The following is a 26,752-nucleotide window of genomic DNA, read 5'->3' as shown; positions in this document are numbered from 1 at the left end:
CCGCGGCACGCGCACATTGTGCTCAAGAGAGACGGCAAACGAAACGAATGAGGCGGCGGCAGAAGAGAAAGAGCAGGACGCGAGGAACAAGACAAGGAGAGAAGAATAGTGAAACCTAAGCGGCAGACGGTACGCTCCGTACAACAGAACTTCTTCAAGTAAGCACTTAAGTAGCCGCAGCGGAAGGCGCCGTCTGACTGAAGACGCGAGGCGAAAGAAAAAAAGAGGAAGACCAGGGCTCTAAGGAGACAAAAGACAAACGAAGAGCAAGCAGGGGCACACGAGAAGAGCCAAGCTGACGCGGCTCCAGCCAAGGAAGCGAGATGAGAGTAGAGCGGAGGAAGCAGGTCTGCTGCAGAGTGTTTGCGTCGTCTTTTCTGCGAACAGAGAAGCGAACGAGAAAAAGCGGCCTGCAGAGGCGACAGCGGAGAAGGAAACGTAGAAAAAGGGAGGGTTTACCGCGATCAGACGCATCGCTCGGCTGCGAGAGAAGAGAGGCGGAGGGAGAGACAAGGGAAGAAGAAGGTAGGCCGGTGAACCGGCGCGTCAACCTCTGCTCTTCTCTCTTTTTTTGTTCTCCTTCTCTTGAGGCAGAGAAAATAACTCAGCAAGAGAAAAGGATGACTGCTTCGAGAGGCAACGTGTGAGCAAGTCTACAAGGAGAAGGCACCGCTGAGGCCCGCGGCCGTCTTGTCTCCGCAAGAAACGGTGCGCATGCAGAGAAAAGAGCGAAGAATCGTGAAAACGAATCGACGCGCTTCAGTTCACTCTTCTTCTCTCTTTGCCTGCTTTCCAATCAGGCTGCCTCGTCCTCTCAGTTCTCTTTTTCTTCTTTCCGGCGCAGACTGCCTTTCCTCTTCCTCTCGTCGTCTTGACCCTCCGGGGTCGGATTTCAGTCGCTTTTCGAGTTGTCTTCGCGGGTTTTCTTCACTTCGCTTTCTTGGATTATCTTTCACGCTGGTCAGCCACCGTTGCTGATGCCTATTGCGCAGGTCTCCCCCTCCTGGTCGCCAGCAACTCCCCAATTTGCTTAAGTTTCAGCTTCCTTTCTCTCATCGTTGCCGCCGGAGTCCCCTCACCGGCGTCCTTTCTCTGCATGGTATTCTCTTTCTCGCAACTTACGCCGGTCTCCTTCTCGCCTGCTTCCTCACCTTTCGTCTCCTTCTCGCCTGCTTCCTCACCTTTCGTCTCCTCCTCGTCTGCTTCCTCATCTTTCGTCTCCTTCTCGCCTGCTTCCTCACCTTTCGTCTCCTTCTCGCCTGCTTCCTCACCTTTCGTCTCCTTCTCGCCTGCTTCCTCACCTTTCGTCTCCTTCTCGCCTGCTTCCTCACCTTTCGTCTCCTTCTCGCCTGCTTCCTCACCTTTCGTCTCCTTCTCGCCTGCTTCCTCATCGTTCGTCTCCTTCTCGCCTGCCTCCTCATTTTTTGTCTCTTTTCGCTCTGTTGCTTTTTCTGTCGGGAAGCTGCGGCATTCTTCGGTCTCCCCTGTGCGGCGTTCGTGCGCCCTGTGGTCTTCTCGCTTTCTGTTTTCTGGTTCGTTGCCTTTCTCGTTCTTCTTCTCTCTTCTTTCTCTTCTTCTTTGTTTCACAATGTCTGCGCCCCAGTTCTCCTACGCTGCGGAGGCAGCCGATCGCGACAACGACGAGGACGCAGTGCAGGTCAGAGGGAAGCGGAAAAAATCTGCTTGCCACAGCCACCTCAGAAGCGAGAATGACGTCCGTGCATATCTAGATATTTATCTATATATCAGTAGATTGACAGTCAGATAGAAGATGATGGACATGAATTACGTAGAATCAAACAACGAGAGGGAGAAATTTAGATATAGGTGTCAAGGCATGTCTCGAAGGATGTGTGGATCTGTGTGGAGCAGCACGCGTGGAGGTGCGGCAGAGCCTCGAGGGAGGCCGTTGGACTCAGCAGGGAGAGGCACGACCGCAGAGAAGCGAAGGCGTTTTTTCTCCAATTCTCACCTGTGTGAGCGCGTGGCTGATGCATCAGGTTCTGTTGTGCGGCACGTCGAACGAAGGAACGATTACCGACTTTGCGCGGGAGCACCAGCGATTCCCGCTGGTATCCCTCTCTGCCGCAGCTCCCGCGCCTGCCGCGTTTTCTGCCGGCGACGTCCTCGCCTCTTCATTCCATGGCGGCGTCGAGGAGTCATCGCTGCTCGAGGCGGAGGGCGACGCCAGTCTGCAGCCGCAGACAACGCCTCCTCCGCGAAAACCCGAGGCAGACGGCGCCCACGGAGAGAATATTGAAGGAATCCTCGACTACAGCGACGAGGCTGCTGGGGTACGCAAACCGCGCCGCAGGCAGACTCCCCGCTCGCGTCTTGGATGCACATGCATGTCTACACTTAGAAGCCGCGGCACACGCAGCGGGGCGGAGAGCTGCGCTTCCAGACTCTGCCCCCGAATCCGCAACTAAAAACTTCTACAGCGCCCTCCGCGATGATATATCTACGCATAGGCCTAACCATGTATATGTATCTAAATACGTTCATATGTACATGTAGATTCACATATGCGTTTGCATGTGTATGAGTATATACCTATACATATATGCTTATATATTTATATGTATACATACATATATATATATATATCTGTGAATGCGTCTGTCGGTAGGGGATTGCATGGACGGGGTTCTCTCTTCAGTCGCGGTTGTTTCTTCAACTGGCTAATAGAGAGTGTCTGTACGCGTTCACAGCGTCGCTTTTTCCTCCTTCGCTCGGTTATGCTCTCGCTGCCTCGTGCCCCGCTGTGCGCCACATATATATATATATGTATTTATGTATATATGTATATGTGTGTATATACTATGCGTATACGAGCTTGTGAGAAATTAGCATACTGCGAGGATGGTTCGGCTTGCCTGGTGTCTGCACGTATGTGTGTGACTTCTGCTTTCATCTCTCGCAGGCGATGCCTGCGTCGCTCCTCAGCTCGTTCTCCGCTTCTGGCGCCTTTCCGCTCGCGCCTCCGCCGCCGAGCGCGCCGGAGCCTGCGGGTCTCGGCGCGCACCTGAGAGAGGGCGAGGGGAGTTCTTTGCTCTCTTCCTCGCTCCCGAGGCTGGCAAGCGCGCCGCAGGCAGGCGTGCCTGACGTGGCGGCGGCGACGGCCGACGGCAAAGTGAGGACGAAGTGAAAAAACCGAAAGAGCGAGAAAACTATGGACAAGTTGCGAGGGAGAGGAGAAAAGGGGAGGCGGAGGAGCGAACCGAACGGCAGTCGAGAGAGCTCGAGGAAAGAGGAGGCCCGCACCCCCCGTGAAGCTGCCTCGGTTTTTTTCTTTTCTCCCGATTTTTTTCAGGTCGTCATGGACTGGGAAGTCACGAGAGACCGGAAGTGGCTCTACGCGCGCGACAAGGCGCAGTGGTTCAACTACGGCTTCGATGAAGCGACGTTCAAGGTCGGCGAACCCCTCGCGGTTTTTCATCTGTTTGTCGTCTACACACGGGTGTTTGAATTAGTGAGCGTGTGAAGAGAGAGGTGGGGCCGCTGCAGGGATCCAAAAAAGAAAATGTATATATACATATATATATGCCGCTGTGCATGGATCACGCGACGTATCTCTGCGTGCTAGCGTGTATAACATATATATATATATATATATAGTTGCGTGTATACATATATGTTGTTTGAGTGCTCGTTGTCGCCTTTGATTTCGTGAAGGCATGTGCGCACAAATCTACGCCAGTTTGGATGCGCGCGAGGCGTTTGGTAGGGATCGCGGGGTTTTTTACTGGGAAATTTTTTTTGCCTCTCTGCGCCGCAGGAGTGGGTTCAGAAGCTCCTCGACGAGCGGCGCGAGCGGCTCGCTCATCGTTCTGTAGTGGACGCCGGTGAGGAAGCGCAGCCTGCCTTCGCTTCTCAGGCAGGGTATTCCCTTCCGTATCCTGCAGCTCAGACCTTCGCCTATCAGGCGCCCCCAGATTCGACTTTTCAGCGGTGACCTCTCCACGTCGCACCCAGGATTCACTCAAAGCACGCCTAGAAACCTACACCGCCGTTGAGGCGGGGACTGCAGCGAGGCCGCGCGTATGAAGCCATGCTCTGCTTATATATATATATATATATGCGCGTACGTGTATATGTGCATATAAATACGTAGATCTATTTATATGTATGTATATGCCTGTTTTGCGTGATGATGTCTTCCTAGGTGATGTCTACGTTTGAGTGAGAAGGGAGTTCGCTGCTGGTTTTCTGTGGTGGGCGCAGAGCCCGCAGATTTTTGATTTTATCTTTTGCACCTTCTGGTATGATTGTCACAGGGCTGTCGCACGTCAGTGTTGCGTGGATGTTTGACTTTTTAAAGGGATTTTTTGAGGCGGAAAAAACGGGGAAAGCGCTCCTCCGCCGACTGCAGTCCATTGCACATTTCGGGGCGGACGCACTCTCGCTTGGCATGCAGATAAGCAGTGACGATGCAGTAAAACAGACGAATGTAGCTGTGTGGCTGTCGACGCACGAATCGTCAGAGGAAAACTTCAGAGATGTGTGAGACGCGTCCAGCAGCATCATGCGTCAGGGGTTAAAAATCCCTCAAAAAAAACGGCGTTTCTGCAATGTTCGGCAGTCGAAAAGAAGCCTGGATGGTATTTCCGAAAACTATCCCCAAAAATGCTGCACTTCCACGCGAGAAGCTCCATGCATCGAGTGTCTTCGCCGCTCTGCATCTAAGGGGGGTTTAGGCTTTAAGAAACTGACGGGAGGGCACCAGCCTGATCCACTCCGGCGCGGATCGCACGCTAAGAGGCAGGACGCTTTCTATTTTATTTTCCCAACTACATTTGTGTGAACCCTCTTTCCGTCTACGCACGAGCTTCCGGCGACGAGTCTCAGCCTTTCAGTTTTCTTTTGCAGAGTCTGAAGAGCCACGCAGATCTGACGCGGCGGCGCGTGTGTGCCTTCACAAGGCTGAGGCGCCTTACCTTGGCATACATGTACACATATATATGTATATATATACCTATGCACGCATATACATCTATATGTGCACATATATATGTTTGGGCTTTGCGCTAACCCGATGGCTTCGTTTGAGTGGCAAGTTAGTTCGCCAGTGAGTCTGTTGCGCTCTTTCACCTAAGTCGGTTTGATTCTTTTGAGGCACTTCGCTGCGAAGAACTGCAAGGCAAGGCTTGAAGACCTCTCGGACACGCCCTCGACACGAGTGCGGAGGCTTCCTTCGCTGTAGAATGCCCAAAGTCCACACAGCGAGACTCTGTGTCGTTCAAAATTGCCTTCTGCTTCGCATTGCCTCGCGTTAGACGCTGCCTTCCAGATCCCTCGCCGCTCGAGTCGGCGCTGACGCCTCGCTCTGCCTCAGCACAAGAGAAATACGCGTTTTCAGCAAACTGATTTAGATCCCCCCTCTGGGCGCTTCGCATGCGCGTCCCGACTGAGCGGTTTCTCGCGGGCTGCTCGCTGCTTTAAGGGCGAATGTGTGTCTCACACGAAGGCGACAGTTGAGCTCACGTGGCTGCGGCTCCAGAGCTTGACAATTTCGAACATCTTGGAGCCCGGGAAGCAGCTTGCAGCACCACGAAATTCGCGGGTAGTTGGTGCCTTGCCTGGCGAGTGCAGAGAGTTCAGAATTCGCGGCAATTCAAGCCTCAGCGAAGGCCGTTCAGTGTTGGGAACGCATTTTTCGTGTCGGTGGCGACAAAGGTACGACTTTCGATGCGCCGTGGAGAGCTGTTTTCTTCAAATCCTTTTCTCGAAGATCCTACTTGGAATTTCTTCGCTAGGCGTGGCGATGCTGACGCTCAGCTCGCCTGCATTCCACCGGAATGCCGTTGCTATGAAGAATCTGAGAGCGGTTGACTTCTGAAGCAACTGCTGTACTTTTTCGCGCCTTTTCTGCTTCCCCAGGAGAGGGAAAAAGGGCGGCTGTGTCGCAAGGGAGGGTTTCCTCCACAGTTTTCGCAGATCCTGGCGTGCAACTAGCGGCCTCGTCTTGAAGACAACGCTTCGATGCTTCTTTGCGCTCGGCGGTTTTCGCTGCAGAAAGAGGCTGTCTTCTCAAAATTCGAGGCGCGAGAGTGACAAGGAGCCCAGATGGCAGCGTTTTCTCACCTTTTTTTTGCATTTTCTTTCGCCGTCGCCTTCCAGCTCGAGTAAGGACGACTACAGCTCGCGCGGCGTGGACGATGAGCGACTGTCAGGCTCGACGGGCGCGCGGCGAGTCAACGGCGAGCCAGCGCAAGGTCTCAAGTCCTCGGAGGGGTGTTTGGGCGCTTCGATCTGTTTTTTCGTTTTTCCCTGTGTTTTTTCGCCACCTGCATCTCTCCGAGGCGGCGAGTCTCCCTGACGTGTCCACCGGTGCAGTCTCTCCGACTGATTTTCCTGTCTCGAGTTTCAGCTGCGTTCGTCGTCCGCCGACTCCCCTCAAAGATTCTTCCAGGGTGGAATCGGCGCGAATGCCGCCTGCGTGAGGTAGAAAAAAACAGGAAGCAAAGGCGAGCTCGTTTCAGGCGGGTTCCGTTCCCTCTGTGCGCCGTCGTTTGGAGCGAGGGCGTCCGCGAGAGAAAAAAGCGACTCTGCGACTCGCTGCATCGAGAAAGCGCAAATGAAAAGCCGCCCCTCTCGCTGTGGTGGCGCGCGGTTCCGTTGCGAGGCGCTTTGTCTTGAAGAAAACACGCGAAACATCCTTGGGCCTGCGAGGAACTTTGCGACTGCTTCGCGCATCGAGGCCTTGGCCTCGCGTCTGCCTGTGATTTTGACTTCCGCTCGCAACGCCGCCGCGTGCTGAGAAAACCTGCAGGCCGCCGGCTCCCTAGATCCCTTCCCATCTCGAGTTGCGGCCTTCCTCATCTCTCAAGCGCGCAAGAAGCTCTCTCTGCCGCATGCCTTCTTTCTCGCCCGACTTGCGAAGCAGGAGGACAGCTGAGCGGCGTCGGCGGAGCTTCGAGGCCGCACTCTGCTCTGCAGCGTTTTGAGCGGGTGTTTTCTCAACTTGCCCTCCGGCGCGCCTTTTTCCAGGCCTTCATTTCCACTCTCCTCTCTCTCTCCGCCTCGCCCTTCCGCGATCCGCGTTGAACCGCTGCAGGGCGACGGTCTGCTTAGGGCCGCCGCTCCCCGTCACGAGTTGACTGCGCCTCCACCTGCGCGGAACAAGCGCTCGCTTCCTTCTTTTTCCTCTCGCTGGTGTGTGGCTGTTCTTTTCTCTCCGCCTTTCGGAGTGGCTCGTTGGCTCGCCGTGGCCTCTGACTCCCATGCTCGCGTGACCGCCACCGTCCGCGGCGTCGCGCCAGTCTCCGTGCGCCTCAGGTCAGTCTGCTCTATCACCGGCGCGTGTCTCCTCGCCTGAGCCGCCGGAGGACTCTGGCATCCTGCCGAGTGGGATGGGATTTCTCGAGGCACTCCTCAGCTTGTGCGAAGGCAGCCGCGCCTCCCTGCCTTCGTCGTCGCCCTGCGCCGCCTCCGCCTCGCCCTCGCGTTCGCGCGCGCCTTCTCCGTCGTACAGAAGCCGAGCCGCGCCTTCTGCGCTCGCGCCGGAACTCGTCACTACTCGCCACAACGCCTCCGTCCGCTGCACGTTGACGCCGTCGCCTGCACGCAAGGTTCGAACCCGTAGTCCTCTGCCCGCGCCGCTCACGGCAGCCTTGCCTGCGTCTCCCTCCGCTGGGCACCTCCGGGCTGCGGCGGCGATGGCTCCAGACTCGCTGGACGAGGTGAGCTCGACCTGCGATTCCGGCGCGCTGTGTTGCTGTCCCATGTCGCCGCAGCGCAGATCTTCGCCGCCTCCGAGAATCATGTACCTGCAGCCGAATTCCACGAGCTACTACTACCCGGCGTCGCCCTCGGCGACCGCCACTCGCTACGCCTCCGGGCCGCCGCCGGTCAGCGGCACTTTCGCCGCCGCGCCCGCCCTCAGCGGCGCGAGCCTCGAACACACGCAGTACTACGCGCCGCCGCAGCCAAAAGTTGAAATCCTGGCGCCCCCCGCCGCCGCGCCCGCGCAGAGTCGCCATCTGACCGTCCCTACGCTCTGGTCTCGCAACCCGCGCACCGTCGGCTCCGCCGAGGACTGGAGCGACAAGGCCAAGAAGAAGTCCGCAGCACTCGCTGGCGTCGCCGAGCGAGAGGAAGCCGCAGCTGCAGCGCTCCTCAGAAAGGAGGCGGAGTTCCAGGTGAGATAACGCCCGCGCTTCTCGCTGAAAATAATGGAATCGTGCCTCTCTCCGGAGGCTCCTGAGAGCTTTCATGTGGCGGATGGGGAGGTGAATTAGGCATGGGCGCGACTCAGTGTTGGCGGCAGACGCGGGGTGTGGCAGGCTGGAGGTGACCTGTGAGTGCGTTGCATGCATGGCTGATGGCTGACCGCTAAGAACAGCGTCGCTCCCGTCAAGAGAGCGCTGAGTGTTCCCCGTCCGCCTCTGCGGGATCGCGTCGCGTCCCCTCGCCAATATCGCCTCCCTTCGTCTCTGAGACGGACTGGAGGTCCTTCTAGCCGCAATACGTGGATTCTCGTTCTCACTCGTCTTAACAGCGAAAGAAAACTACCTTTCAGATGCTAGTCTTATCAGTCCCAGAGATTTTAGCCTCTTCTCCCTGTAGAGGCGGAAGTATCCGCTGGAAAAATTCTTCATAGCCTGGTTTATCCTCTGTGGATCTGCGTCGGGAGAAGACGCAGAGCGGCGTTTTTCGTGCCAAGCTACAGGATTTCCGACCTCGTAGACGCTCTCGGATGAGTGCGAAGCCGCACGGGTGTACGTTGTGACTGAACGTTTGTGGGGTTTGCGCTCTCCTCGCAGGCTCGGATTGAGGAGAAGCAGATGCAGCTGCGGCAGCTGGAGAAGCGAGCTGCAGGCCTTCGAACGCTCTCATGTTCTTCTGGCATGCGTCCGGTGGATGAGATCATCGACTCGGAAGAAGTGCGTCAGCTCAGGAGCAATCTCTGCGAAAAGGAGCTCGAAGTCGAGCAGCTCACTGCGGAGGTAGACTTTGCGAAGAAGGAAAAGGAGGAACTAAGCGCCAAGGTCATCATGAAGGACGCAGTTATCAGCAAGTGAGTTGCGGAGGAACGGCGCAGAGACGCAAAAAAACCATTGAAAAACGGCTGTTTCGCTGGAAATCGGTTCGAGCCTAACGAGCTATGGCGGCGACGTCCGCCACAGAGAGGCTCAGTCGCGAGTCATGCAACGCGGAAGACGCGGCGCGTAGGCGTACACGCTCTTCGGTCTTCTTTTCGGCGTGTCTCTGGTGCTTTTGGCCTTCTGAGATCTGCCGCGTGTCTTTTTCGTTTAGCGTTTCACTTTCGTTCTGTTCTCGCAAAGGTCTTCTTCGGCGACTAAAGGCAGGAGAGGGCCTCCGCCGCGGCCGCTCGCCCAGCATCACTCGACGAGGTCTATCTGAGCTGCTGCGTGCGAGCCGCGTCCTCCCGCGGCTTGGCCTTCCTCGTGTCCGCTTCTTCTGTCGATCTTTCTTTTTTTCTGCCGCGACGTCTCTCTGCGCGCAGACTGAAGGCGGGTGAAGACGTGACCGATCTACCGGGGGCGGAGACCAAGGAGGCTGTGAAGTCGCTTCGGCAGAAGGACGAGGAGAATCGCCTGCTCACGCGGCGCCTCGAGGCCATGCGCGAAGAGCGCCGAGACATGCGCGAGCTGTTGCTGCATAAGGACCGTCAGCTCGCGGCGGCGCTGAGCGTCTCAGACCCGGCGGCGAAGGAGGCGTCGGCGGTGCAACTCGGCGTCCAGGCGATTGCCATGGTGCGCGACAGCGTGGACTTGCGGGAAAAGATTAGCCTTCTCGAAGCCGAACTTGCCGCGCTCAAGGAGGAGAAAGACCGCCGCGAACTGCTCCTCGACGAGACCTTCCGCAAACTCACCGACAAACGCCGAGAAGCCGCTGGCCTCCTCGAGATGGTATCCCAGCGCGACATGAAAATCGCGAGAGTCGAAACCTTTCTGCAGGTACTGCGCCGCGGTCCCAGACAGCCCCAGTCAATCAGACACACAGATGCATGCTCTGCACCTCACGCACTCGCTGTCTCTGAGACGCTTCCGTTCGCCCGGGCTTGAGGGTTTTCAGGGTTTAGGGTTTCGATGGCCTCTGTTTTCGCGTGCGCTGTGGGGTGTGTCGCAGCAACGGAATCGCGACTACGAGCAGCTGCAGGCGCAGTCGCGGGCGGCGCTGGAGGCTGAGCGCGAGCGTCTCGAGAAGAGCGCGGAGGAGATCAAGGTCTTGGAGGAGCAGCAGGCCGGGCTGAAGAACGTGGTGGCGGCTCGGGACGAGAAGGTGCTCTGTCTGCAGAACGAAGTCGTCCGGCGCGACGCGATCATCAAGCAGCTCGAGCAGCGCGTCAAAGTCGTTTCGCAGGACTTGGAGCAGAACGCGAATCACCTGCAGCAGCTCCTGCGCGCGTCAGCAGCCAAAGACGCGTACCTCTACGAGCTGGAGGCGCAGCTCCGCCAGAACGAAGTCGAGCGGCAAGCCTCGTACCTCGCCGAGGTCTCGCGCACGCGCCGCCTCGCGCTCGAGACGCGCATGAAGGAGGAGGCGTGCCGCGCGGCGCTGAACGAGAAAGACGAGGCGCTCGCGCACGCCCAGCACGAGCTCAGTCGCAATACGCAGACGCTGCAGCAGATTCGCCACGCCTTTACGAGCATCGAAGCCACCGACGCGTGCTACCGCCCGGCCGACAGCGCCGCGGGCGTCGCTCCGGGCTCGCCGGCGCGCGCGGCGGCTGCGCGCAGCGGCCTGGGCGGAAGCGACCTGGGCGGCAGCCTCGCGTCCCTCTCGCCCTCCAACGACCCCTTGACGCGCATTCCGACGGCGGTCTCCGTGCCCCAGCGGCCTCTGCACGAGAGCCTCAGGGTGCTGCAGGCCGACGGGGTCTCCGAGAGACCCGCCCTCACCGAGGCGCGTAAGAGCGCCGCAGACCTCGCCTCGCCCACGCACACACTCTACGAACGCACCACCGTCGCCCTCGACCCCGCTGGGTACCTGGCGCCTTCCGCGTACTCGCCTGTCCAGTACGCGTCCGCCAAGCCTACGCCGGCGTACGCGAGCGTCCTCCGCAGCGCCGTCGCTGGCCTCGACGAGGAGCCGAGCGACAAAAAGGCCTACGTCAGCCTGCCTGCGACTCCCGCGAGGACGGCGACTGCAGTCAAGAAAACCGCCGCTGCGTCCGGAAAGAAGCACTGAGCTCGCGAGGACAGAGAGGCCGCGAAGGTCTCGCTGAGGTCGCTGCCGAATTCGGCCGCAGTCCAAATTCACTCTTTTAGGATTTACGCGCGCAGGCATGGGTGTTGCCCTGCAACCGAACGTGTGCATATCATGTCACGCATGCGTTTCCGTTTTATATTTTTCACTGGCAAGTACAGGTAGCCTGCCAACCGGTACAAATGTGGGCGAACACAGCAGGCGAACCGTTAAACGTTGGACTTGATGTTGCCTGAAGCCGCTGGGTTTCGACAGAAACGCCTTCCGGTCTACCGGGCCCTACGTGCAGAGGCCGCTTTGCAGACGAGTCTGGCTAAATGCACGCGTCCGATCAAACGCGGAAAAAGCAGTAGCGAAGGTTCAAGCGCCGCACAATCCCATAGAAGCACGCTCACGGCCGCCAGGCACACAGACAAACACGTAGCGACCGTACAGGAATCCGCACACATGTGAGCTGTGCGGTAGCTGCGTGTACGCCATCAACGGAAGCGAAATGTCTACGCAGCCACAGAAGCGTTCGCCGTCCTCAGGTTTGAACGGAGTTCAAATTGACGCATGCGCGTTGCGCCCCTGTGGTGTTCGTAGCGTCTACCGTATGCTATCCTTGGAAAAGAACGAGAAAACAAAATAGATCCCACTCCCCTCGAGTCATGAATTGTAGGTTCTGGTCGAACTCGTATCCATCTCGCTGCGAGGCTTGCCAGGTCTAGCGTCATCAGGCGCTTCATCACGAAGTCGCTGTGTCACCAAACGGTGCTCAGACAGTCTGCGGCGTTGGAAGGAACACAGCCGTACAGATCATTGTTTTCGGGTTTGATTCCCCGTGATAAACATTGTCACCGAATGGAGGAAGGAGCAATCATGTGTCATGCAGTGTCTTAAAAGAGATACTCTAGATTTAGCATTCATTGACAGCTACGGCAGCTGTTGTGTTTAAATAGTGAGAGTACTATTAATCTTCATACCTATGCATATCCTAGGTTTCAATGTTATGCCAAGAAGGATACCAAATTACCCGGATTATCTTCATTATTATTACATGGAGAGTGTCGGAGCATGTTTAACTTTCTGTTAATCAGATGCAAGAGGTCTTACACTCGGAGCAGCCAAATGAGGACATATAGAGTGGAATTTAGCTTTGAGCAGCGCACTCATCCTCCTCATGCGTGCACAGAGTCGCCGTTCTGAGCACTGTCACGCCGCATGGTAAGTGAGAATACCGAAGTATCTGTCTGATTGCCACACAGCAAAGTAAGTCAACTGTGGAGACCGCTGTGAAGAAGAGAGGTCTCATCTCCGCGATAACGCAAGAGACTTAAGCACACGTCTAGGGCGTTCCCTCCTGACAGAGCTCCTCGCGCCCAGCTTGAAACGATGTCTGCTCTTGCTGCCGCAAATTGGTTTTCGTCGAGTGTATTGCATTCCATTCGCTCGCTTTTGGCAAACGTTCTGTGGCGCTTCACACGAACTCGCGCAACCGCGGTGGCAAGGATTCTTAAGTGCGCCCTGAGGGTCAGGGTGCGTTCGTGTCTGCCTGTCTGCAGCCGAGCGCGAGACACACGAGGCCTCCTTGTTTCCGTTGAACTCCTGTCGCGCGTGACCTGGGAGTCTGCTATGTCATTTATGTAAGCAACGGTCGTGCGCCGGAACCAAAGAACGCGGCCTGCGAGGTTTCTGCGCACTGCAACAGTGTCTGTGCCGCTGCAGGCATCCGCTGACAAAAAGGCCTCGGAGTGACTGCTCTTCCCCCCCTGAATGTGCGATCCAATTGCAAGTGACGCGCAAGCGTCAGGTCTAATCTGGCGGAAAACTTCTGTCTCCGCCGCGTGCGTGCGTTTAGTTTTCCAATTATCGAGACGCGGGAGCACCGCAGGCGGGGAGTGTTTCTTAGATTTGAAAACAAAGCAAACATCCCGGAGACACGACGGGTTCAATCAAAAAACATTTGGTGCGGCTTGCCTTTGCGGCTCGCAGGCGCAGACCCTGCGAGGATCTGCCTGCGCATACTCCGGTTTTCCGGCAGATTCGAGACCTGAGGCACATCCTGGCTCGTGAGAAGAAAGGAAAGCATGACGGTCTGTGCAGTTTTCTTCCGCGCGGCCACAAGGCAGCGGCGCCAGCCGAAAAAGGAAGACAGCGGGCGACCGGAGAGTCGAGCGAAGCAGGAACTTCGCGAAAAATGCGTGCCGCGTGCGTCACATGCACGCGTTACAAAAATAAATCAAGGTGTACACGGGAAGACAGATGTGCGAGACAACGGCTCTTCAAAAGACTCCTCGCCAACTCTGGCGACCCGACCGACAGACGGCGAGACCGTCGCGACCGAGCGCGGTCTCACGCTCACACTGACGCACCTCCGCACGCCGCGCCTTCCTGCAGAGAAAAAACACGAACAGAACGAGGCGAGAGTCCTCCGAACGGGCCGCAAGACGCGCACTCGGCGTCGAGAGAAATACTCTGAAACGCGCGAAGCTTACCGGCATCGGATTGAGAGCTTGCTCCTCCATCGCCTGTAGCTGCGCGACAAAGTGCTCCGGCGAAACCGCAGTGATGCCTCGCTTGCCGCCGATGAAGTCCAGCAGATACCTCTTCTTGCCCTCCGACCAGGTGAGACGCAGCTGCAAAGAGAAAGGCGGAAAACAGTCACTCGTGAACACGTGAATGCGGCGCTTCCGCGCGTGACTGATGCCGACACATATTTAGAAATTTGCACGCACGAGAGAGCGCAGGCTGCCTCTTCAGACGCAAGCAGAGAGGACACACCCGAGTGGAAGACACCGAAGAAAGTGCGCCAGTAGGCAAGAGAGAACCCCACCAATAACCGCTTTTATAGGTGGTCCCTAATCCAAATACATACAGATATATGTGCATGAAGGTATACATGGAATTGTATGTCCGCTTGTACACAGAAAAGCGCCAGGGACATGCAGGCGCACGCGGCACCTCAGATCGAGTAGAGAGGGAGCCAAACGTTTTTCAAGAAACACCGACACCGGAATCGATGGGCTCCTACCTCCGCGAGAATTTTGCTCAAATTCGCCAGGTCGATCCCGACCGGCGAGGTCCAGGGGATGCCGTAGCTCCCCTCGAAGAGCGCCTAAAAACAGAAAAAAACCACAATAAATCAAGTAAAAGCACCTGCGTCCGAGTCACTCTGCGTCCAAACTGGGGCACGCTTAAAGTTCGAGAAGCTTTCAACACATGCTCTAGGGAAGCAAGGCTACGCCGGCATGCTAGTAGGCCGTGTACAGGATAGATAAATAAGTAGATATATAGATACACAGAAAGATAGATACATCACGAAAATGTGCGTGCGCACCTCTCTCCCTATATATGTGTATACACTGGTTTGAGTAGCTGTAATTCTTTGGAAGCTGACGAATGGCACAGTTGTCTTATGACGCCTCGGGCTATTTCAAAGAGCGCTTACTCGAACTGCGTCTCGGTCCAGAGGCTCCATGAGCATCTGCTTGACGACCATGACCATCACGAAAAATTCTTCTTCGTTCAGGCCGCCCTTGTGCGTTCGGTCGAAAACGTGCAGAAACTCCTGAACGCAACGCCGAATGAGACACAGCTCAAGTCTGCCTCTTCTGCGCAGGCGACGCCTCAGCGGCGCTTCAATGTCTCCTCCTCCCTAGATGCTATATTCACGCCGGGCGCCTCTATAGACCGGCTCGCAGCAAGCACATCTACATACATATATACTTGTTTATGATATATCTAGGCGGCGAGGCATGCGCCACCAGCAACGCGAGCCGCTATCCTGCCGGGACACGAGAAAGGTGTGCCTGAATTTCCATAAATGTCTGCGTGTGTTTAGGGTTTAGAGGGGATTTGGACGCACATTGACTGCTGCCTCGGTTCTGACGGGAAGTCCCTGCGAGGTCAGGAACTTTGAAATTTTCGCCCGGTTGATCTCGCCGTGATGCTCTTCGTCGAGCCCCGCCCAGAGGCTCAAGCGCTGTTCCTGCACCTGGCGCGTCGCGCTCTTGGACCTAAAAAAAAGGGAAAAGCCTCCTTTCAAGGCAGAGCCCCATATTTTGTGTCCACACGCATGCGTTGCGTGCATATATAACTATTTATATTGCTTTGCGGATGTGTACCGTGACGCAGCTTCACCACGAGACGGCGGATGCAGGCACAGGCGAGAGCCACAGCACGTGCGGTCGCCGCGTCGAGTCACCGAACTCGCGGGGAATATATCTTGGAGGACTGTATATTCGCTGCTTATGTCGGAATCCGCGAATTTTCGAGCGGCGCCATTGAATTCCTCGCGGCAGATGGCGGGTGGAGCTGCGGAACATAGATGAAAACACGCACCTAATTAGGAGCTGCCTCCAGAACATGTCTCCGCCTTCGCTGATTGCGAAGAGCGTCGACTGCACGCGCAGTGCGTCGATCAGTTCAGCTGTCCGCCGCACGTTCTCCGCTCGCTGCAAGTCCCACACCTGAAGGCGAAATAAACAAAACGAGGGAAGTGGATCTCGTGAAGTGTCCGCATATCGGCGCTATCCTTTCCCTTTCTCCTTCTCTTTCTGGCCGTAGAGCGCTCGGTTGAAGCAATGCAACTCATACAGTCGCATCGCTCTCTGGCGTACATAGAAACGGACGTGTAGCCCCTCTCTCGGAGCGTTAGCGCAAAACCTGCGAAACCGGAATGCTGCCGCGATGCGTCGCAAAAGGTGCCAGCGCACACGCACATACGTATATGTAGATATGTGCGTGCATGCATGAAGCTACGTACGGGCAGATGAGTGAACCCCTGGGCCGCGCCGCAGACGCAGAGCATCTCAGGTGGCGCTCGTTGCCAACACCGCAAAACTGCAGGCGTCTGGAGTACTCGAGAAACTCTCCTGCCTTCCTCTATGCGAATTGGGCAACCGCGTAAACGCTCCCATGAATCTGCATCTGCGTATAAGTATGTATATGTATGTAGGTATGTATGTATCTGTATGTGTGAGACGTCGCGCGCGGGCGAGCGCCGCGCAGACGGGGAGGGACGTTTACCTTCTCGAGAAGCTCGGGGTCGATGAGCATGCCCGAGTTTAGCGCCAGGAGGATGGTGTAGACGACACTCTTGAGAAGCAGAATCTGAAGCAGCGCACAGAGCGCAATGACCGGATTCGCCCACCAACAGAACGTGAGCCACGTCGCCGGGTGGCTCCGGAATAGCTGCACCCACCACGCCAGCACCAGGAGCTGGCAGAAGAAGGTCGCCTGAAAATAAAAAAAAATTCAGGAAACTAGAAAAATTAAAAAGGGCACCGCCACAGACGCGGAAGCCTGGACACGAGGTCGCCCTGCCGGCGCGACACCCGGCACCGGCGTGCAGCGGGAAGGCGGCTGCGCAGCGAACGTGCCGCGACTCTTGACAAGAGAGCAGCGAGACTTCCAGACACGGCAGACCGATTGACGTAGTGCGCGTCCACAACAAGAAAAATGTGACTGGAGAAAAGCGCGTGCGCCGTGACTTCAGGCCCTCACCTCGACGGCGCGCAACATCATCGTAGGGCCGTTCGCCCAGAACCAGAAGAGCTGCTGATGCTTGTTCGGCAGCGTGGTTCCCCAGACGAACGTCGAGCAGACCCCGGGCCATGCGTTCTGAAAAAAAGAAAAGAAACCCATCCTCGGCGAGGGTGGGCAATATGGCCATCCGGCTAGCCCAGATTGCTCGCTTCCAAGCTCCTCTCTCTGCGTAGCATTCTCAGCGCGCCGCAGCGCCTCCGGCACCTTCGCTTTCCCCCGCGTCGCTGCAAGCCTGATGAATTCTCAACTGCGAAGGCATCGATTCCCTCTGGAACTGTGCTGAGACCCTGTGTATGGAGTGCGGGAGTTAAGCCCTGAGCTCGGTCGCTTCGTTCTCACCTTTTGCTTTTGGAGTTTGTAGGGCGGCATGAACTCCTTGAGGTACTCTGTGCGAGAGTCTTCGCCGACTTCCATGTGGTAGCGCATGACGAGGTAGTGCGGCACGTGCCGCGGGAGCAGCTGCTTTTCGATTCGCTTCGCGTGCGCCCAGACGAGCAGCATTCCGATGAGGCACGCCGCCGAAAGTCCGGTTATCAGCCCCGCTTCCTGTCCCAGGCGGAAGCTGAATGTCGGTCTGAAGGTCGAAAAAAGAAAACAAAGGAAAAAACTCACACTCGGCCGGGACTTCTCCCCACCATCCAGATGCCCAGAGACAGGCCTACGCGAGAAAACGAGCGGCGAAAAAGCGAAGGATCAGTCCGCGAGAGCCGCCGTGGGCGCGTGAAGCCGCGGACGCGGAGACGCGACAGACTGACGCGCGCCCAGGGAGTACGTAAAAACTGCCCCTTTCAAAACCGGAGGCGTGTTAGTGTTTAGGTCGTCTGCGCGGTTAGGGCGCTGCGCCTACCTCAGGCAGATGCCAACAACCATGAGGAAGAAGAGCGTCGAATTCGGCAGGCGAATCATCTCGATGCCCATCTTGAGCAGACTCGCACGCAGATACTCCATGAAGTAGTAGCCCGAGGGATCGACGCCTGGGATGCTCATATTCGAGACGTTGTCCGCGAAGGAGTACCTGGCAGCAACCAAAGAAACAAGTCCGCTCGACTTGAGTGAGATCTCACAGAAGACGGGCAATCTGAAAAAGAAAAGAAAGACACCTTCCGGCAAGCACACACGAGGCGCCCCGCGCGGGACATCGCACAGGCGCGACGAATATTCACACACATATATATACATATAAATCCATAAATATGTATGTTTAGGTGCGTGTTGCCCGTTTTGGTACGGGTGTCCTACGTGCGTGAGAGGAAGAAGAAGGATTAGAAGCTGTTTGTGAAGAAGAATCCGCATGTGAAGAAAAAAGATAGGTCTCGTGTTGCTCTCTGGAGCACCTGCCGAACGCGGAGTTTCCGCGGTCCTTCTCACCTGTGCGCGATGAAGTTCGCCTTCTCAATGGCATTCCGCCCAATCAGGGATCCGCAGCACTTGTGGCTCTGCGTCTCAGCCGCTCGCGCAAGCATCGGAATGTCCTCTTCTTCATCCGTCTTCCGCATCCAGTCGATGATCTGCCGAATGAAGCACTGAAACACGATGACGAAAAGCACGTACCTGACCACACACACTCAGACACCGCAACCACCTTGTTTCGGCCGTTGCGCACTTGCGCAGAAATTCTCACCATCCGCACGCGCGTGCAGAGACACGGTCTCTCCCCGCTCTCGAGGATGAGTCCTTCCCCTCGACGTATAGGCGTTTCTACAAATTATCGAGGTCACCTCGCGAAAACCCCCGACTCTCTTAGACACGTCACACGACGCGATCAAGTCTCGTGAGCCTCCAGTTTTGCGAGACGTTGCAGTCTGTCAACTACAAGAGGCGACGCCAATCTGACAACAAAATCTCAGCGCAGGTGATTCGAGTGTGTGCAGCTGCGGCAACTCTAAACCCTAAACAAAACTTGCCGCAGTCTCGGATCTATGATTTGATCTCGACGGAGAGAAGTCCCTCTGATGCAGCCCTGCGAGGCGACAGCGGTTTTCACGCGACAGGAGACTGCTCAACACGCAACAAAGTGCTTCGCTGGCATATTCGTGCAAGTCCTAGCCAGCTCGCATTCAACTCTCCTACGGCGAGCAGAGAGCTCACCAAACGAGGAGGATGACTGCGACGAAAAAGAGCTCTTCAAAGAGGACTTCCAGCATCGGCGAGACGTTCTCCAGAACTGTGTCGCTGTCACGCAAGGGCGGCATGACCTGAAAACAGACAAGAGAGAAACTCTCGAACCAAGGTCATGAAAACCAGCTACCCGCATACCGCGACACCCTCGGATGCGTCAGACTCACAAATATATATACATATTTGCATGACTATGGTCGTATGTCTAAGTATGCCTCTATATACACGGGTACACACATGTGTTCCTGCAGAGAGGCACACGTTTACAAGTATTTTTTGTGGGTGGGCGCGCGTGTACAGGCGGCTTGTGTCGCACGCAGATCGCTTACGTCTCCGAAGATGAGCTCGTCGAGGACTTCGGCGATGTTGGACTGCATCGTGCCCCAGAGGATGACGTTGACGATGCTGATGGTGGCGATCTGGCGGAAGGCGGTTTCCATGACCTCCTTGGAGAACTGGTCTTTGCCTTCGCTGATTTTCTTCTCCAGAAGCCGAATGCAAGTCTGAACCGCGATGCCGAACGCAAGCGTGATCAACGCAATCACAAAGTAGGTGTTGTTCTTCCGGTGCTCAAGCGACCACAGCAGCTTCAGCGCGTTCGGATTCTCCTTCGCCGCACAGTAGTCGGGTCCGAAGGTGGACAGGTCGCAGTCCTGCGGGAAAACACACACAAAACGAAAAGAGTCGCTCGACGAGCGAGGAATCGAGCGATCCACAGCGAGCAGGAGGACACGCATGGCAGACAGTGGCTAACTATTGGGGGAGATACGGGTGCGAGGAGAGCGGAGATTAAAAAAAGAAAACGACGCCCCAAAGGACAAAAGAGCGCGAAGCCGAGAGCGGCGACAGACACAGATACCGAGAGACAAGTTGAGAGAGGAGACGAGGCTCCGCGGCGGAAGCTGTCCACGCACCGGTTCGATGAGCTTCTGATTCTCAAGGTGCAGATTCGACCCTGCCTTCAGACCGATCAACTTCCGGACGTTCTGCGCGACCTCTGGAAGAAATACAAAAAACACAGGGCAACGATACAGACTGAGTTCAGACACCACGCGCAAGACCGACGAATCGCCTGGCCTGTAAAAATTGTTCCGTTTATCAAACTACCGCCTCTCTCAGTCGGTGTCGATTTCGGTGCGTGTTCTTCATGCATTCACAATTCGCCTGTCGAGCTGACCTTGCGTGTCCACGAAGGTCTTTGTCTGCTCCTCTGTGAGCTCCGGACCGTTGTCCGCAAGTTTCGCCTCGAGAGGCACGCCGCCCTCCTTCTTGACGAAGGCTGCAGCAGCCTTGTCCATGTCCGCCTGGGACGGAGGCGCCTCTGCAGCTTTTTCTTCGTCTGACTTCTTGGGCTCCGCGGCGTCCTGCGACTCCACTTTCTCCCGAACCACGCCGCCGCCTTCCCTCTTCTCTGCTTCACCGCCTGCAGGCTGCTCTCTTTCCTGCGACGCCTCTGTTGCCGTCCCTGGCGCGTGTGCCGCCTTCGCCTCAGGCGCGGCTTCGGGCTTCTTCTCCTCTGCGTCCCTCGAGGCCTGCTGCGGCTCGGCGGCTGGCGTAGCTTCGCGCTCCTCGGACTGCTTCGCGGGCGCCTCTTTCGCGCCTTCGCCCTCCCTGGTCCCCGCGGCGGCGGAGGCGAGCGGCTGCGCGGCGCGGCCGGTGGGCACGGGCGCCAGCAGCGGCTCCTCCACGTTGAAGGCACTGGGCGTGCCAGTCGTTGTGGTCGTAGTCGACGTGTGAATCGGCGGTGCAGCTGCTGCGGCTGCGGCGTCGCCCTGTTCGCGAGCCTCCGCGTGTGTCTCGCCTTCTTCCTTCGGCGCGGGCGCCTCCTGCGCGGCCTCAGGCGCCAGGCTGGCAACCACATGAACGGGCTTCTCAGGCGCTTCTCCTGCGGCAGCAAGGGGCGACGCCGCAGAGGACAAGTCTTGCGCGCTCGCTTCCGAGGCAGACGCCGACGCCTTGGTGTCCGCTGCGGCAGCTGCTGGTGCGGGTTCGGGTGCCGTTTCGTGCTTGTCGGCTTCTCCCCCCGCAGGCTTTGTCGCGGATGCCGCGGGCGCGGCCGACTCAGCGGGGGTGAGGACCGACGGAGGAGACGCCGGCTGTGCGGCCTCCGCTTCGGATTTCCCAGCCGGCTTGTCCTCCGCCTTCTGCGACGCCTCGCCCTCCTGAGCCTCTTCTTCGCCCTTCTCAGTCTCCTCGCCCTCGGAGCTGCTCTGCGCACCCTTGTCCTCCTCTTGGGCATCGTCTTCGTCTTCGCGGCTTTCGCTCAGCCTCGCGCCAAGCTGAGCAAAGGCCGGCGCCGAGAGGGCGAAAGACGGCAGCGAGTAGAGCGACCGCAGGGATCGGTGGTGCGAGTGAACAGAAAAGCCGTCGCCCGTCTCTGCGTCTCGCGCGCGGACGGCGGGCCGCCAGGCGCCCTCGCTCTCGAATTCGTGCAGGCGAACCTCGGAGTCGCCGTCCCAAGAAAAGGCCAGCGGAAGGTTGGCCTGAGGCTCAGCCCTCGACGCCTTCAGCGGAGGAAACAGCGACGACGGTCGCACCTGCCTCGACGCGCGCGCCTGCGGAAGCCGACGCGCCGGGGCCTGAACAACAGACGACAAAAAAGGCAACACTCAAACTCGAAACGTTTTCTGCTGATTCAGAGCTGCGGCGGGCGCAGCATTCGGCCGACGAGTCGAGGGCGACCCTTCGTCGCCCTCGGAGCGCCCCAGCCGCTCGCGCCTGTCGAGGCGAAAATTATACCGTTGCGTGGATCCACGCGCGCGCCTGCTACAGGCGAACTGCCCTCATGCCGCAGCACGAAGTCCGAGGCAGGGCAGGCCTCAGAACACGCGAATGTCCTCAGAGAAAACAGGCAAGCGAACGAGGCCGTCGGGTGCCCGCCGGGCGGCTACGCGCTTCGCAGCGGAGGCAAGGCAGCGGAACGGATAGCTCAAAGGGATGACGCATCCCCGCGCACCTGAGCTGCTGTTTACCCTCCAGTCGCAGCAAGTTAGTCACCTCGGAGGTGAGCGACTCAGGCAGCCTTTTTTAGCAACGGACGACTAAAGAACCGACACATCTCGAAGGCGCTTAGCTACGACTAAGCAGAACTGAACCCTTCCCGCCACTTTCGACGTGGAAGCAGGCTCTTTTTCCTTCTTTGCACGCGCCATCCGCGTGCTCTCGTTTCCTCCCCCCCCCCATCCCAGTCTGTCTCCGCATTCGTGCTCCATCGCTCCAACTGGGCGCGTGTCTCGCTCTAGCTGTTCAGTCCAGCGCACCCCTCCTCCGAGCTGCAGAGCGGAGACAGTGCACATTTGCGTGCTTGAGTGATACTCGGTCGTGCCTGGACAGCCCCTGCGTGCACGTGCGTGCGTTCCTTACCGGCTGGTCGAATTTTACTTGAGGCGCCTGCGCGGCGGAGCTGTTTCGCGGGACGCAGAGGAAGATGAGAGGAGCAAACAGAGAGGCAAGAATGACAGAGTGGAAGGAGAGGCGGAAGCCAGAAGAGGTCTTTGAATATCGGCCGCGAGAACCGCCGAATGGGCACTCGGCGTCAGAGTCGCATCCTGTGAGAAGCGGACAGGTCTTTGAGGTGAGTCGCCTCTCTGAAAAAGACGCGACTGAAGGCGACGCCGGCGCTTTGTGAGTCGGCATGCAAAAGCAGTTTTGGGCGTTCAGCGTCGCTGCTGCTGCGAAACTGGATCGACCTGGGCAGCCAGTCGAGGCCCGCGACCGCGGCACGCGGAGCTCTGTCGGACCCTCAGGCGCGGAGGGACGGCGGAGCGCCGCGGAGGGGCGCGTCCTGGCCATTGTAACGCGAATTTTCAATGGTATTTCGAGGAACTGCGTTCAAACACCGGTCCCCAGTCTTCGAGTCGGCACATGTTGTTGAGCGCCGCCGCATACCGCAGTCGCAGCTTCCTCGCGAGGTCGCCCGCCCGCGGATGTGCCAGACCAGATAGAAAGTCACGCGAGGCCTCGCGGCGAGAGGACGACAGCGCCCGCCCGAAGGCACGAAGCAGCTGAGTGATGAAAAGAGAGAGCACTAGGGAGCGGCGGAGACCGACATCTGAGAAAAGACTCCGTAGAAAGTGCGGATCGAACGAGAACTCCGAAAATGAGTCAAAGCGCGCCGAACGGCGCGACGGAACTGAGTGAGCCGGCCCCGAGGCTGGCCTCAGGTCGCAAGTAAAAGACGAAGCACCGCTCGCCTGCGGACTCTTCTCAGCAGGAAAAGTCAGTTAATCACTCGAGAGAAGCCGGCCTTTCCTTGGCTTCGAGTTTTTGTCCCCGACTGGGTCTGGCGTCAGCAGACAAGACAACGAAGCGACTTGCCACGACGTTGCGGACGCGAGGCCTCTCTTGTCGCCTTTGTCAAAGAAGCACGTGTCGCCGCTGGCGAAGCTGCGGCGAAGTGTTGTTCATTTGGATGTTGAGAGGAACCGACGAGGCCTCTTTGACAAGTTTTACCAAGCGTGGAAATTTAGTTCCAGAGGCAGAATGCAAGAGAGGAATGTCGCGAGTCGAATGCGCGGAGGGGAGGAAGGCACAGACGGCGTTCGCGTGACGCGTCCGAGCGTTCAGAGGGCCGCAGTGCTAGAGAGAGTGAAAAAGTCGAAAAGCGTTCTTAAGAGACGACCTGCTCCCGCGTCCTTTTCAAATGGTCGCACAGGCTCTGAAAATCGGTCAAAACGCCCACAGACACAGGTCCAGCCGGTGCGAGGAGGGAGGCTCAGCAGGCCTCGCGGGCATTGCGCACGAGTGGCGACTGCGCCGGCGGCGAGCTTGACAGTTGCGAGGCGACACCGAAAAAAGTTTCTCAAACGAGCGGTACAAATCTTGTGTCTTCCTCTCTCTTTTTCGTGCCAAGGAATTTGCCAGTGTCTCTCGGGTATTCGTGCGTCTCTCCACCATTGTGACTGAACTGTACTACCGCTGTGGTCTCAGCCGGGGGTTCAGGCAGAAAATGACGCTTCGAATAGCTAGCTAACCTCAAGACAAGCGGTTGGAGGGCCCGAGCTGCTACAGGCGTTGCACTCAGATGCTTTTGCTGTTGTCATCCACTCGAGAAAGGCTTCTTCTGTTCGATAGAAGTCGCCCTATCTCCTTGCCGGAGTGCCAATCGCTAAATGAGATCACACACTGTCCGAGCCCCTCGTGGCTCGCGGCGTCGCTGCTGCAGCGTACAGCACCGTGGGAATCGCATATCCACTGTAGGCGTAAAAAGAGACTTCATCCTCAGCCAAAGTGCATCTAGGTGTCATCCTTTGCTTGCAGGAACGGCACATAGCGCTCAACTCTCCTGTCGGAGCTGCGCTGAGACCAAATTCGCACAGAAGGGTGAGGTAAGCCAGCTCAACCGCCTCATCGCCTCAGGGCGGAGTGCTTGCTGGAGAGAACGGGCGGACGAGCTCATCTGCAACTGACGGAAGGGCCCAAAGGCGGAGACTGCCCAACGCCATTGCTTCGATGTCCTTCACACATCGCCGGCAGGGGGTCCTTGGTCCTCGATTGCTGGCTTCTCTCGCAGTGTTTGCCCGAAAGCTTACGCTTGAGGACATTTCGCTCTTGCAGTCCAGCCATCGGGGCTCCAGAGTGTTGATCCCACTACCAGTTAGGGACCGTAGAAAGCGTAGCTCCTAGGAACCAATGTGGATGCAGCGATGGAAAACTGCGAAGCGGGGACCTCTTATTACAGTGCAGCACTAGAGGAGGGGGACACGGCGAAAGGGTAAATGAGGTTCTAACGACTCGAATCCCGACCCGACAACGCGGTCACAGGCGTAGTCGTACAGGGCCGCTTTTCTTTGCCGCGAGACGCTGTCAGCGAGGGAGATTCGATTAGACTCCGCTGGCAAATTCAAATTGGCTTTAGCCGCACAGCCCCGCGAATCGTTGGATGGAAGTTTCGAACCGTTTGAGCCGACACCCACCCGCCGGATTCTTTGCCTCATAGTGAGCACCTGCAGAACGTCAAGAACAAAGAAACACCTTGAGCTGGTTGACGTTCCAGAGTTTGGCGACACTCGAAACGACTCCACTCGTTGCAGTATTTGCTCACTGACTCAACCGTGCCGCAACGACAGCACGCACTACTCAACTGCGCACAACTAGTTCCCAATAAGATTCCTTGCACGAGAGTGTCGACGTGACTTGTGTACCTCCATGGTGCAGCCGAACGTGTCAGGTGGATATTCGCGCCTGAAGGACCAAGCTGCGCCAGCCATGCGGGATTTCCGCGAGTTGAAACCTTCTAAGCTTTTTGCCGGCAGTCCTGGCTTTAACGTGTCACACTGCGACGCAAGCGCTCCAGGTTTTTCAACTGCTTTGGATGCCACCGTGTTTCGGCACCCGCGAGGTTGAAACGACTACCGCCAGTGGCCCTGGTCGTCCAGTCAATACGTCGAGAAGTACGTGTCCCAGGCAGCATCTCACCTTACAAAAATTATTCCAGAGGGGGTATTTCCAGGCGTAGCACGTACATTCCTGATGCGTGAAGCTGGAGGGAGGCGTCGGACGCGACCTGACGACCGGTCACCGGCTCGGCATCAGCACCTCGGGAGAACAACAGTGAGATTTGACTCTGTAATTGGGTTTCTGGAAAATCGAGTCGAAGCCAAATTCTATACGATTCTATCAAAGTGATTTGCGTGCATACGTGGGGCCTAGTCACGCAGAAGCGTCTACAGGGGATCGCGGAAGGATCCAATCGTTGCGTTGCTGCAAACAAGTTACCAGATGCTGGCGAGATGCCAGTATCCGCTAGCTCTTCTCATGATGAAGCCTTCCTGCTCGCAGCGCGCAATAAACATCCTCCCACACAAGCGCTCTCAGTTGTATCCTACTGCAAAACTAAATCTGCGCATCCACCGTATGTGACACTCTCCAGGCAACTGCCATGCCAGCACTGCAGCAATGCCACGCTTCTCCACAAACAGCTACAGCCATTCACATTCAAGCCTTGAAAAAGAAACATTGACTGTGTGCCAGCGGCACTTCAGCACCGCGCGGCAGCTCAAGGCTTTCTTCGCGACATGGTAGCCCGACCGGGGTATCCATCTGTTTGTCTCTCAGCCTCGCAGAAAGCAGAGTATCACAGCAACGGCCTCGGTTTTTGGGATGCTGAGCCTTTGCGGCGTCTCCATTTGCCAGTATCGTGGCATCGAACATCCTGAGATATGTGAGAACGCCCGGTTTGAAGAGCAGCAGACTTCAAAAGCAAACCTCAGTGCAAGGAGCTGGAACATGCGGCAGCCTCCACGCAGAGTGAAGGGTTTCCGCTGTTGCAGCATGGACCGGCGGATCCCCTGGAAGACTGCGACTGGTGTTTGCGGGAACATAAAACTGAGCTTCGGCGTGGCTTTCGAGAGCGGACGCTACATCTGTCTTGCGAGGCGGCGGAGAGAGAGCTAAAGCGGAGAGGTTTATGGAATGGGAAGAGTTTTCAGAAGCGAAGAGACGAGCCTCGTGCGTCGACTACGAAACAAGATATCGTGCAATCCGCTACACCGGCGGCATCTGTTTTCGGGCTTGAGGAAAGAAAATTCTCTGTCTTCCTTTTGTTCTCTTTCTGTGCCCGCATGCCTCGCCACCCACAAGACTTGGGAGCGTCACTCCGTACTCCTTGCCCACGACTCAACATTTACCAATGCTGTGTCCTGTCACCTCGGTAAACAATCCTCCAGTCATCCCTCTCCTTGTCCCTCGAACACTTGAGGTGAAAAAGGAAACAAAACTCGACAAAAAACCCTGCAGCAGTCGCTGCCTCACTTTTACATGTATGTCTGTCCTATATAAAATACGTATAGAGGTACATGAAGGCGTAACACGTACAAGAGGAGTTACCGCCTGTCTAGACACATGATGTATGCACTCGAGATTGCGCTGTTGCATCTCTTTCCCGTCCACTTGTCAGAATCTCGTCTTCCAGTCGCATCACCTCGTCGCA

At 57.1% G+C, this 26,752-nt stretch overlaps 3 protein-coding genes across 3 annotated transcripts; 2 read left to right on the top strand and 1 right to left on the bottom strand.

The window, feature by feature from the left end:
* Positions 1-1,588: 1,588 nt before the first annotated feature.
* Positions 1,589-3,955, top strand: BESB_010810 (uncharacterized protein; the record flags this gene model as incomplete). The annotated part of the gene is made up of 5 exons (XM_029359835.1): positions 1,589-1,657; positions 2,001-2,294; positions 2,924-3,133; positions 3,314-3,412; positions 3,779-3,955. The coding sequence occupies 5 exons, from the start codon at positions 1,589-1,591 to the stop codon at positions 3,953-3,955; spliced, it is 849 nt and encodes a 282-aa protein (XP_029222748.1).
* A 3,397-nt stretch (positions 3,956-7,352) lies between these two features.
* BESB_010800 (uncharacterized protein) lies at positions 7,353-11,157 on the top strand (the record flags this gene model as incomplete). Its single annotated transcript, XM_029359834.1, has 4 exons — positions 7,353-8,141; positions 8,766-9,019; positions 9,470-9,923; positions 10,096-11,157. 4 exons carry the CDS (start codon positions 7,353-7,355, stop codon positions 11,155-11,157), a joined length of 2,559 nt encoding a protein of 852 aa, XP_029222747.1.
* A 2,358-nt stretch (positions 11,158-13,515) lies between these two features.
* Positions 13,516-22,614, bottom strand: BESB_010790 (uncharacterized protein; the record flags this gene model as incomplete). The annotated part of the gene is made up of 16 exons (XM_029359833.1): positions 13,516-13,548; positions 13,653-13,793; positions 14,189-14,272; positions 14,606-14,725; positions 15,023-15,173; positions 15,499-15,626; positions 16,186-16,395; positions 16,663-16,779; positions 17,044-17,278; positions 17,552-17,719; positions 18,073-18,255; positions 18,793-18,899; positions 19,152-19,475; positions 19,737-19,819; positions 20,000-21,401; positions 22,186-22,614. 16 exons carry the CDS (start codon positions 22,612-22,614, stop codon positions 13,516-13,518), a joined length of 3,915 nt encoding a protein of 1,304 aa, XP_029222746.1.
* Positions 22,615-26,752: the final 4,138 nt, after the last annotated feature.

This window comes from Besnoitia besnoiti, chromosome I, assembly GCF_002563875.1.
Source record: "Besnoitia besnoiti strain Bb-Ger1 chromosome I, whole genome shotgun sequence".
Lineage (NCBI taxonomy): Eukaryota > Apicomplexa > Conoidasida > Eucoccidiorida > Sarcocystidae > Besnoitia > Besnoitia besnoiti.
This window is presented reverse-complemented; position numbering and strand designations above follow the sequence as displayed.